At 42.1% G+C, this 13,123-nt stretch overlaps 1 protein-coding gene across 1 annotated transcript in view; it reads right to left on the bottom strand.

The window, feature by feature from the left end:
* LOC109112385 (UPF0606 protein KIAA1549L-like) overlaps positions 1 to 13,123 on the bottom strand; it is a 115,235-nt gene that overhangs the window by 13,084 nt on the left and 89,028 nt on the right. The window contains exons 18-20 of the mRNA XM_042774718.1: positions 1,106 to 1,483; positions 908 to 1,005; positions 118 to 254 (exon numbers count right to left, since the gene is read on the bottom strand). Of these exons, the coding sequence (XP_042630652.1) occupies positions 118 to 254; positions 908 to 1,005; positions 1,106 to 1,483 (613 nt within the window). The remainder of the gene's footprint in view (positions 1 to 117; positions 255 to 907; positions 1,006 to 1,105; positions 1,484 to 13,123) is intronic.

Genomic DNA, 13,123 nt, shown 5'->3' with positions numbered 1-13,123 from the left:
TAACAATAACGCATAACTAACGCACTATAATTCGTAGGAAACACACACACACACACACACACACACACACAAACTAGTGCACAAAGACACACATAAACCCATCACACACACGCTAACCTGAGTTGTTGGGAATGGGCTCAGTAGTGACAGGTGGGAGTGGTGCTCTGCTTTTTGGCCTGTGTGGGGTGCTGTCATGTTGACTCGGCACTGACAACTCAGAACAATGACCTTTTGGACCAAGATCAGAAGATGACCTGAAAAACATGGCAACAATTTCATACATGCATTGACACGGTTTCACCACCAGGTGACAGTATCAATTTACTAGCAAAGTCAATATGCTGCCTTTACATAACGAATTAACATGACATGGCAGACTTCACCACAGTTATTTAAAATTTAAAAATACACTTCTGAATTTACCACCACAATAAACCTGAATGTGATGAATGTTCCAAACCCATATGACTTTCTTTAGAACACAATGTCATGTCTGTTATTTTCCTTACAATGGAACTAAATGGCTACTGATGCTGTCAAGCTCCAAAAAGGAAAATAAGTACAATTTAGCCAATAAAGCCTACTGCATCATATACTGTATACAGATTTCAGTGAGATATAGATACAGAGAGAACAGTTACAACAAATGACACCAAACTTGACATGAACACAGAACTTGAAAATGAAGCTGACAATTTTGTTTTTCTTAACTTTATCCACATTTACTTGTCTTGTTTGGATTGCGAACATCCTTTTGTGTGGCACAGAAGACAGAAAGACAATTGGGTTTGAAACAGTAGTAAATTATAGGAAAATGTTCCTTTACTAAGTGCTGAATAAACTCATGCACTGGTTACTGCAAAAAAAAAAAAAAAAAAAAAAGCAAAGTATGTGGAAATGTAATGACCGTTGCAGTGATAACTCAGGAGGAGGGCCTGTTCTTGGTGGGACAGGGGGTGGAGGAGACCCAAGAGCCATTTCAGGAAGCTGAGTGAACCTAAATGCCTTTTTGATAAATTTACATTAGAATATAAAAGTTTTATGCACGGCAGATAATTTCTGCTATATCTGTATATATATATATAGATCAGATCTATAACTGTACCTGTTTGGCAAGGCTGCACTGGTAAGGGTCTGGTCTATAGGCTGGCACCCACTGTAGGCCTCCCAGCCCTTGACTAGTGGTTCCCGGTGCACTGGTCACCACCTCTGAGTACGGGATGACTGGACCCAAGCCATAGGGTCCCAGTGGTGGATGCTGATGGTGAGAGTGATGGTGTCTGCTGGAAGCAGAGTGGCCAGCTGAAGCTAGACTAAAGGCTTCTTCTAGCAGCAGATGCATCTGCTGACGAACCTCATCTATGGAAGGCTGGGAACTCAGAGTTGATGTCTCAGATTGACCTTTGATTTGTCGACCACAGCCAAAATAATGGGGGTCCGCCAGTTGGTCAACGTCAGTCTCTTCAATAATCTCTGGCTCAGTCTGCAACAGACAAAGAACAAAGAAACAGATGCACAAATTTTACAAAATCTAAGTATGAAATGTGATGGTGTGGTATCAAATACCAACAGATAGAAAAAAATAAATCTAAACCTGATTGCCTCTGTAAGAAATCTTATAATGGGCCATGGTTGGATCGTCCATCAGAACAATGATCCAAAACAAACATCAAATTCAACACAAAAATGTGTCATTGAGCACAAAATGAAGTTTATACCAACCAACATGGACCACCCCAACCTAAACACCATAAAAAATAAGTGGGGTGAACTGAAGAGAAGAAGCAACATCTTGGAGCTAGGATTCTGAAAGATCTGGAGAGATTATGTATGAAGGAATAGTCTCTGATGTCTTGTCAGGAGTTCTCCAAACCCATCAGGCAATATAGGAGAAAACTCAGAGCTGTTATCTTGGGAAAAGGACGTTGCAATAATTGGATGCCAATAATTGTGGCCAACTAGAGAAAAACATTTATTTAATAATGAGGTTTCCCCCCCCCCCACACACTTTACATTGTTTACTTTTATTTCAATGATAGGTTAGAATTTTGTGATTTTTTTTTTTTTTTTTTTTGAATGAAAGATCAAAAGGATAAACGATGCCGATTTATTTTCACAGCCACCTTGCTCATATTTACCAAGGGTGCCAATATTAGTGGAGGGCACTGTAAATGACAACATCTTAAACTGGCAATGGTTATTCAACAATCTGCAGGTACAGTAAAATTTTCAAGATTTAAAATAAAATAAAATAAAAATGTATGACAACGTGCCGATTTATTTTGGTAATAAGCTACACCTCCATACAGCCTGTTCCCATAACAGCCCTACCATTCTGAGATGCTTTAAGAATCAGGTACTTTCCCTTCCACCCGAAATTACCATTTTCATTTTAAATCTTTTTATAACATGACCCTTGAGCTTTCATTGGAACAAATGAATTATGTGCTTGTAAAATGAAGTGATAGAACGAGTTCTCATTGTCTTTAGGATGATATATAAAGTGAGTCTCTCAGCTGTCTCTATCTTAAACACACAAATACTCATAAAACAATAACAGCAGAAATAAATTGTGTACAATCTATCATTCAATCCTGGTTGGTTTAACAGTGTTAAGAGTTTTGTTTATTCATCAGATCTCTGTGGTGCACAGGCCCAATGAGAAAGAGGGCAGTGATTAAAGACTACAACAATCCACCAACCTGATGTGTCTGTGTATTTGTCTTTATTTTTTCCCTCCCCCACAATCCATCCATCAGGAATATACCAGACCCAGAGAGAGAGAGAGAGAGTTTTGGTGTTGAACCCAATTGCAGGTATTTATTGAAACAGCACTTGAACTGAACAGGTAAATATTGCAAAATGTGAAATGCAGAGATAATAATTGGTGAGCAAGTCTTTGAAGAGGATTTCCTGAGCCCCTGCATCTTTAATCACTAATTGTAAAGTGCCCTTTCACTTGTAAATGCTGTGAACGAATGCTGTGCCAGACACTATATGTACACTTTAAATGGTGTCACACCTTTCAGATTAAAGAAATTAAAAGAGAAATGCCCTGCTCCATGGTATAACTATCACACTTATGAGCTCAAGAATTCCTCTCAGAGTACAATTTAAGAGGTATTTTGAGAGGCATGGAAGCATATGTCTCCAACTATAGATGGGGTCTGAAAGCTCCAAGAATATCATATTTCCAAGAAAATAACCAAAACCTATTCAATACAGTAGCCAGACTGAAAAAGATCAAAGCTATGAGAGATCCTTATAATCCCCTCACAACACAGAAGCTATGTTTAAGTATGGGGTATGGTTAAAGGAATAGTTCCCCAAAAAATGAAAATTACCTTATGATTTACTCACCCTTAAGCCAGCCTAGGTGTATATGACTTTCTTCGTTCGGAAGAATATAATCGGAGTTACATTAAAAAATCTCCTGGCTCTTCCAAGCTTTAGAATTGTAGTGAATGGGTGCTGAGATTTTGAAGTCCAATAAAGTGCATCCATCCATCATAAAAAGTACTCCACACAGCTCCAGGGGGTAATAAAGGCCTTCTGAAGTGAAGGCTTTGTTTGTGTAAGAAAAATATCCATATTTAAAACTGTATAAACCATAATCTCTAGCTTCTGCTTACTGTCGTACATGCATACATGAAGAGTGGCATTCCAGCAGATAACGTAGGACATAGGCATACTAGAGTGCAAGAAAATCATCTCATCATCATGGACTGCACCAGAATTGGCAGTACTTTCAGATGTTGCCACTCATGGGGTAATTTTCATTTTTGGGTGAACTATCCCTTCAGGGGATCTAGAATACGGTCATGCAGAATACAGAAGTAATATGTGCTTTATAAGTACTAATAAACAGCCAATATTCTAGTGTATGCATGCTAATAAGCAACTAGTAAATTGTTAATAGTGTTTTTCTAATCTAAAGTTTGCCGGGTAAATGAAACATCATCCAATAAATTTTGATAGCTCTTCCTGTTCATCAATGAAGGGTGTCTTCTGAGAAGACATAGCGAGGACGCATGGTTCCAATATTCTTTCTGACGACCTTAATTTTATGGTTCCTTGAAATTATTACTACTACAACATATATCTTACTTACTATCAATAATCAGCTATTTTTTTTGTTTATGAGGGAAAACTCTTAGTTAACAGTGAATAAAATGAAAGAGTTACCCCCCTTTATCCACTAAACTCAGAATCTCTTCTCTTTTATGCGCTTTTCTTAGGGAAAGTCCCAAAAGTTTCAAGTTGGCAGTAATAAACTCTTATAAAGAATAATCCTAGAGAATTAGCTAATTATGTGTCAATCTAAAATCACCTGTTCATATCAAAAAATCTTTTATTAAAATATACTTAAAATATCACAACTATCTTCACAACTATTTGCAATGAAAGGGTATTTGTAAATAATTTACAATAAGGATTTAGGCACATTGTCAAGAACATAAGTTAAAATTGACCTGCCTTATATATTCTGAAATTCCAGACACTAGTGCTACTTTTGATGCTGTGGCATAATACCTGCCGCATCATGTTGGCATTTGTGGGCAGGGACATTAGAATGGTTTTAGATCCTACCATAATCACTATCAGTTTATTTCTGTTAATAAGACATGTCAGATAACACACGAGTTCCACAGGGATCAGTATTAGGCCCCCTGGTTTTTCATTGTATCTCTTCTCCTGGGCAACACTGTCAGAAAACATGGAGTCATTATTCACTGCTATCCCAATGACACTCAGCTTTATACTGTATCCTTTCAAGTTAGGTTAATGCATTAGTGAAGACATTTATTATACAGAAAAGGAATACTGAGATGGACTGCACCAGAATTGCCACAACCTTCAAACAATGCACCACCAATCCACCAAGGCAATTCCAAGACATCTCATCATCATGGACTGCACCAGAATTGGCAGTACTTTCAGATGTTGCCCCACTCTTCCACCAAGGCACTTGCAAGTTCCCAGACACATTTGAGGGGGGCACATGGTTATAAATGGTTACTTATCGAACGGTCTCTCCCATTGTGTTGCTGACACTTGTGGGGAAACTCCTGTTTACTCTGCTACTGAAGCCTGATTTGTTCACATTTGTGTAGCTGCACAAACAAATGGTGCTCTCCCCCACATCTCCTCGTCTCACCGGTGTGCTTCACACAGGAGGATCAATGGTCAGCTGCGAGCGGCTTAGTTTCTTTCAGCGCTTTTGATGAGATTTCCATTGATCACTCCATGTCCTTGATGGTGTCAGACACTGAAGAATGGGTGTGTTCCAGCGAAGGGTCCAAAGACCCTTCTCTCTCACAGTCAACACAGCCATGGACCCTAACGCCTTCAAGGAGCTGTGCACAGAGACTCACCTGGCTCTGCACACTACCAAGACAACGGCGCAGGCAACTGGCAAAGCTTTACCACATTTGGCTGAATCTTTCTGAATCTTACTTGGCTTCCTCCAATCGCTAGTCTTAGTCAATGGACTATTTGGCCCTGCCATGGACAGGTTTGCTGAGCTCTTCACTGAGGCACAGAAAAAGTTGCAGTCACTGCATCACTTCTTACCCAAGCGGTCCAGTGCTGTGGCTGCTTCAAGTCGCCAGAAGACCCCTTGCACTCAGCAGCCTACAAAACCGGTGCTGCCTGAGCCCCCAGCAAAAATCTTAGTCCGGGCTTCAGCAGCACCCCCCAGATGGCAAGACATTATCCCTAACTGAAGTACCAAGGTCCCCGCCCCCGAGTGGTGCTGGACCCTAAGCCTCAGAAGCCATCCTTATCCGTGCGCAGAGAGGACGAGGAGAGGGTCAGTTCTCACCAAGGCCGGAATCCCTCAAAAAATGCTTGCGCTCATCCTCCAGCCCTCTGACCGTTTCTGAGCATTGGAGATTTTATTCTATCTGGGCATGTCCTTCAAGTTCAGTGCGTACCCAAACAAATTACTGCTGTGATAGCATACCCACATACTCAAAATATCATTCTAAATATCATAAAACGAGGTTACTCATTCCAGTTCACTTGCAGGCCACCTCATTTTGAAAGTGAAAAAAAAAGTGAAAGTCATGACATTTGCCAAGTATGGTAACCCATACTCGGAATTGGTGCTTTGCATTTAACCCATCCAAGTGCACACACACAGCAGTGAGAAGTGAACACACCTTGAACACACACCCAGAGCAGCGGGCAGCTATATCCAGTGCCCGGGGAGCAACTTGGGGTTCACTGCCTTGCTCAAGGGCACTTTAGCCATGGTTATTGAGGGTGGAAGAGAGCAGCAGTGAGAAGTGAACACACCTTGAACACACACCCGGAGCAGCGGGCAGCTATATCCAGTGCCCGGGGAGCAACTGGGGGTTCAGTGCCTTGCTCAAGGGCACTTCAGCTATGGTTATTGAGGGTGGAAGAGAGAACCCCCCCCCCATCGGGTTACAAGTCCAACTCTCCAACCTTTAGGCCACAACTGCCCCCACTTTCAGAGCTATTACTCAGACTTTGTTAAGGGACAACAAAGCTCATGTTCTCTGGTCCAAAGTACAAACACTGCTTGCAAAAGGCACGGTGGAGATGGTTCCTCCAGCGAATAGTGAGTCAGACGTTTTCAGCCACTATTTCCTCGTTCCCAAAAAAGACGGTGGGCTCAGACCCATTCTCGATCTCAGGCATCTGAATAGCTCACTTATGAGTCAGCCATTCAGGATGTTAATTCTGAAACAGAAGCTCATACAAATATGTCGCAAGTACTAGTCCTTGACAGTGGATCTGAAAGACGCTTACTTTCACATCCACATAGCCCTACCATCTTAGACCATTCTTTAAGGGAGTGGCCTATCAATTTACAGTCCTACCATTCAGACTGTCCCTGGCCCCACGCACTTTCACAAAGTGCATAGATGCGGCTCTCTCCCCTCTGAGGCAGATGGGAATCCGCATTTTGAATTACCTCTATGATTGGCTGGTTTTAGCTGGGTCAGAATGGGAACTCGTTGCTCACAGGTCGCTGTTGCTCAGCCACATGGAGCATCTCGGGTTGAGAATAAATTTGAAGGTGTCCTTTTATGCAAAAATCACTTTTTTATAAGGTGTTTTAACACAGTTGCACCAACAAACATAGGACTCTCCATAGACTAAAACAGAGTATGTTTTCTGTAAAGATAACACGCTTGTACTAATAGTGGAATGTTTAAAAGGCCAATATTGGTATGCCGGAGCATGAGATCTTGAAGCTCCACCCTCTCCTGAAAAGGGAGGCAGGAGCAGCAGCTCATTTGCATTTAAAGAGACAAACACAAAAATGGGGCATTTTGGCCCATAGCCTAAAAGTGGCAATTTTAACAAGCTATAAAATCTTATCTGTGGGGTATTTTGAGCTAAACCTTAACATACACACTCTGGGGGCATCAAATACTTATTTTACATCTTGTAAAAAGCGGCAAAGTTAATTTCTGGGGACTGTTATAGACGCAGCCCAGATGGATTTTGACGGAATAATCCTTGACTATTCTGCGCCTGGTGGTGTCATTCAAATTAGGGACTTCACATCCCCTCAGGGCTTTTCAGAGGCTGCTCGGCTTTTTGTTGGCCACCTGGTCTTATATCAGGGTGACCCATCACTGTATCAGAAGCAGCCCCCTGGCCCGCCTTTTTCTATCAGCTGTTCATCTGGGACTGACCTCCAGGAGGAAGGTAGTTATGACAGGCGCATCCAACTTGGGTTGGGGAGCTTTGTTCAAGGCTGCATGTATTGTTAATGTATTCATATGAACACTGTATGAATGATCAAACTTATGATACCTTTCAGTGCTATTAAAATACATTTGACATGACAATATGAATAACATACTAGTTAACAAAGTTTGTAGAAAAACTTTGATGTTGGATTGAGAGCATCTAGTCTGAAAGTTTATGAAAGTTTCCATTTATATATTTTAACATTTTGCTAGATTGTTTTAACTTCTTGCTACTCCCCTCAGGGCTTTTCAGAGGATGCTCGGCCTTATGTCTGCCACCTCTTCTGTGATTCCTCTAGGCCTGCTCTATATGCGGCCTCTCCAGTATTGGCTCAAAGCCCATATTCCATCCCATGCCTTGCACCTGGGCCCGGTCTTATATCAGTGTAACCTATCACTGCATCAGAGCTGTGGCCCCCTGAACAACTTCTCGCATGTTTCTATCAAGTGTTCAACTGGGACTGACCTCCAGGAGGAAGGTAATTATGAAAGATGCATCCAACTTGGTTTGGGGGGCTCTGTTCGAGGGCAACCCAGCGTTCAGCTCCTGGTCAAGCCTGAAGCAAAACCTGCATTTCAACTGCATTGAGAGGATGGCAGTTTGCCTGGCCCTGAAAAACTTTCTGCCAGCCCTAAAGGGGCACCACGTCCTGGTCTGCTCAGACAACATGACGTGGTAGCATACATCAATTGCCAAGGCGGTATCAGATCACACTTCCTTTACAGGATGACTTGGCACCTCCTGTTATGGGCACCGAGTAAACTTCTCTCACTAAGAGCAGTCTATGAGCCTGGCAGATTGAACCTAGATGCAGATATGCTTTCCAGAGGCAATGTAGCTCCAGGAAAATGGAGACTACATCCTCCAGTGGTTCAAATGATTTGGTCCGTCTTCGAGAGGGCAGAGGCGGACCTCTTTCGCCACAGAACACAACTCACTGCCCAATTTATTTCTTGAAACAGCAAGATGACTTGGTCCACGATTGTCCCAGCGCTCGCCTGTACGCCTTCCCCCCAATTTCCCTGCTTCCTCAGGTCATCAGACAGGTCAGGGAAGTCAAATGCTCAGTCCTCATTGTGGCCTCACTCTGAAGGAACCAGACGTGGTTCCCTGAGTTGATTAAGCTGCTATTAGCAGTGCCTGGCCAGTGCCACTGAGAAAGGGCCTTCTCTCGCAAGTGAATGGCTTGATTTGGCATGCCTGGCCACAGCTGTGAAACCTTCATGTTTGGTCCATCAACGGGAGCCATACAGCTCTTTGAGAGTGTTAGTAACACCATTTTAGAGGCTAGAGCCCTATCTACAACGAGCCTTTACGCCCTTAAATGGTCAATCTTCTGTGACTGGTGTTCAGCATGGAGCCTGGACCCGGGTTCTTGTGATGTGTCCGACGTGTAGGGCTGCAACAAAGGATTATTTTGATAATCGATTAATCTAACGATTATTAGAAGGGTTAATCAGCTAATTATCAATTATTTCACTGATTAATCAGTAGACTTTGATTATTCAAGTTTCCATGATCACAAATGCCTGTCTGGTCAGGTTTGGCGAGGCTTAGTTTCTCCAAACTGGCCAAATATAAATGAGACTGTGATAAATGAAAGATTTTAACAATAAATGTGGCAACGATTCCTATTTCAAAGAGAGTGCGTGCAGACGAGGAGTTAATGCCCCCATGGGATTTATACTTTCGTCTTGACTCCACTTCGCGAGCCTCTGCTGACTGCGCACGCACCTTCCCAAACAGACAAGGCTTTTTTCAGTGAACCGTGTCTGCACCGAAAATGACATCATGTCGCAACAGGTTTGTCTAGTGTCTACCCAGGACATTTGAACTCTGTGTCAGTACTAGACATGGGCTGATTACTGGTTTCAAGGTATACCGCAATTTGAAAATTTCACGGTTTCAAAACAACTAATATTTTTCATTATACCGTTCCTGCGGTATGCATTGTTTTTCATGTCTCCTCAATGACTGAAACAGTAGGAATCCCTCAGGCTGAGTGCAGTGTAGAGAGTAACACTAACCCCTCCTCCTCCTGTTGGTGTGAGCGAGCGGTCAGTCACGTGTGTGTAGGATGGCCGAACTTAAGGCCCGGGTACACTTCACATTCAGCGTTCCTTTCCTTCTCACACACAGCCGCGTCCGCACAGCTTTCAAAAGTATACTCGACCACAGATAAGCGCGGATGGATGAGCTCGCATGCGCAGTATCATGGGGTGCGCGGCTGTCCGCCTGTACTGGCTGTCCGCGAGCCCTCTTGATGACGAAAATAACGTAATGCCGACGGTGCGCGGACGGCCGAAATATACTTTGGCCTTTATGCAATCGGCAACCGGCCGTTTTTTGCCTTATTGCAACTCTCTGTCCTGGACTTGCACAAACTGCGTTGCAATGCAATCATTTTCCAAAATGTCATTTATGTGAAAATATGAAGTCTGTAAATGCCCGTTAACACAGGCTAGAGATGTTGAAGACGGACACACAGAGAAAAATACTGTAGCAGGCAGATCACTCACTGTTCATGATGCACGAACTATTGGAAGAAAATCCTCTATATTGATTTGGGGATTTATATGAATGTGTTTCTGAGGGGAGCTGACTGTCTTCTAAAAAGTTTACGTGGTATAATTTCACAAAGTTTGTCAGAACATTCTGTTTTTGCTTAAAATTGGGTTATTATTATATCAAATGATGTGTATGATTATTATTATATAACTAAATGATACGAAATGATATAAATGAAATGTATATGAATTATATAGGCCTAACTAAAATTAAATAACTGTAATTACAGATTTAGGTTAAATAAAGATGTCAGTCTTTATTTTTTTCTTGTTAGGAAACAAATCAAAGAAAAAAATAAGTCAGGAATTTGTCATGTTGTGTAGTGCTGCATCCAGTGTAGCATTACCGATTGATTGATTATAATTAATTTGTATTTTGTTGTGTCGTATATAAACACACTTTTGTTATACATAAATTATATGTATATAATTAATATAAATTATATAAGCATCAACACCGCGCCACTGGCAGTAGTTGGTCCATTACCACCGCGGTGGTAAAAATCACAGCATCACAGCCCTAAATTAGCTATATGAAAAAGTAACTCACATCATCAACACATCTCTTCTCACAGGTACCTTCCCCACTGCATTCAAGCAGGCTCGGGTAACCCCACTGCTCAAAAAACCTACATTAAACACTTCACTTACATATAGCTACAGTCCTCTCTCTCTCCTTCCATTCATAGTGAAAACCCTCGAAAGGGTTGTTTTCAACCAGATATCATTGTTTCTCTCACAGAACAACAAACTGGATGCTAACCAGTCAAGTTTCAGGAGTGGCCATTCAACTGAGACTGCGTTACTGTCAGTCCTGGAAGCCCTGCGGATTGCAAAAGCTGATTCCAGATGATCAGTTCTTATTCTGCTGGATCTATCTGCTGCTTTTGACACTGTCAATCATCATATCCTCCTGTCTGCCCTCTCATCACTGGGCATCACAGGGATTCCACTTCGCTGATTTGAGTCCTATCTCACTGGTAGGTCTTTCAGGGTGGCTTGGGGAGGGGAGATATACGAAGCACATCAACATGTCACTGGGGTTCCTCAGGGATCAGTTCTTGGACCCTTCCTCTTCTCCACATACACAACATCACTGGGGCCTATCATACAGGGACATGGCTTATCCTACCATTGCTTTGCTGATGACACACAGCTCTATCTTTCATTTCAACCAGATGATCCAACGGTAGCTGCATGGATCTCAGGCTGCCTTGCGGGCATCTCAGCATGGATGAAAGAATATCACCAACAGCTCAACCTGGCAAAGACTGAGCTTTTGTCTTCCCTGCCACTCCAACTCTACAGTATGATTTCTCCATCCAGCTAGGTTCTTCTACAATTACCCCATCAACTTCGGTCAGAAATCTTGGTGTGACCTTTGATGACCAGCTGACCTTCAAAGACCACATTGCAAAGACTGCTCGATCTTGCAGGTTTGCATTGTACAACATCAGAAAGATCAGGCCCTTTCTAACGGAGAATGCTGCTCAACTTCTTGTCCAGGCCCTTGTCATTTCTAGGCTGGACTACTGCAATGCTTTTCTGGCTGGACTTCCATCAAGCACAATCAAACCTCTACAAATGATTCAGAATGCAGCGGCACGACTGGTTGCGGCTCGCATCAAGTTCAACACATTGATGCTTGCATATAGAACATACGAATCTACATCCCCCCCAGAAGTCTGAGATCCGCTAGTGAGCGACGCCTTGTGTTACCATCACAGAAAGGCTCAAAATCACTTTCCAGAACATTCTTGTTTACCATTCCTGGCTGGTGGAATGATCTTCCCACCGGAATCCGGAATGCGGAATCCCTGACAATTTTCAAGCGACAGCTGAAAACTCATCTCTTTCGAAGCTACTTAAAAAAAAAAAGTCTTTATCTTTATTCATTCCTTCTCTTTCTAGCTTGTACTTATTTGAACAATGTCTAAAACTTGGTATTACAAGCACTCCCTCTCTGTTTGCCTCTTTAAGAAGAATCGCTTTATGTATCCCCCAATTGTATGTCACTTTGGATAAAAGCGTCTGCAAAATGACTAAATATGGTGAGGTTTGAGCTGCCACTGATTCTATAACTTGGATATGCCTGCCCTACAGGCATGGATTTTGTCAGCTTAATTCTGCCCCGTTCTCCCTTTTGTAAGTGGAAAAGGCAGTATTTTGTGGTCCTCAGCCTAATGGCTCATCTTGGCTCATGCTTATACAGTAGGAGTCCTCAACACAAGTGCTCTGGGGCTGGGCTCACAGTGCAGGCTTCATTCTGCATCTGCTCATAGCATGGCACTATTGGATGCGTTCCCCACAAACGTCAGCAACGCAACCGGAGAGACAGTTCGATGGGGAAGCGGTTACTAATGTATGTATTTACATAACAAAATTGTGTGTACTGCGTGCCATGCATTAGCATGGTACTAGCATGTTGCTTGACAAAATTTAGTGTGAGTTAGAGGAGTCTTGGCCCAATTGAACATACTGCCAATGTAAATCTAGGACACTTAAATATAATAGAGAACTGGGTTGCTCATCATGTCATAAAAGTGAAGCCACAGCGCCGCTATATTAGTGTTCCCGAGTATTCCAATACATTCTATTGAATTAATAGGAAATCGTATTATTTTAATGAGAAAACATCACCTAACCAGTCAGTGTTTTTATATCTGAAGTATCCCTGTATATTCTTACAACGCAAATGATCTAAAAATAGTTATTTGTTTAATGTCTGGAATTTCCCAATATTGCAAAGTTACTTATCACATTCATTACAGTTGTGAACATCAGATGAACATCATGAATATCAGACATCAACATATATATTT

This window comes from Cyprinus carpio, chromosome A18 (genome assembly GCF_018340385.1).
Source record: "Cyprinus carpio isolate SPL01 chromosome A18, ASM1834038v1, whole genome shotgun sequence".
Classification (NCBI taxonomy): domain Eukaryota; kingdom Metazoa; phylum Chordata; class Actinopteri; order Cypriniformes; family Cyprinidae; genus Cyprinus; species Cyprinus carpio.
Note: the sequence above shows the minus strand (reverse complement) of the source record. Positions and strands in the feature narration are given on the sequence as shown.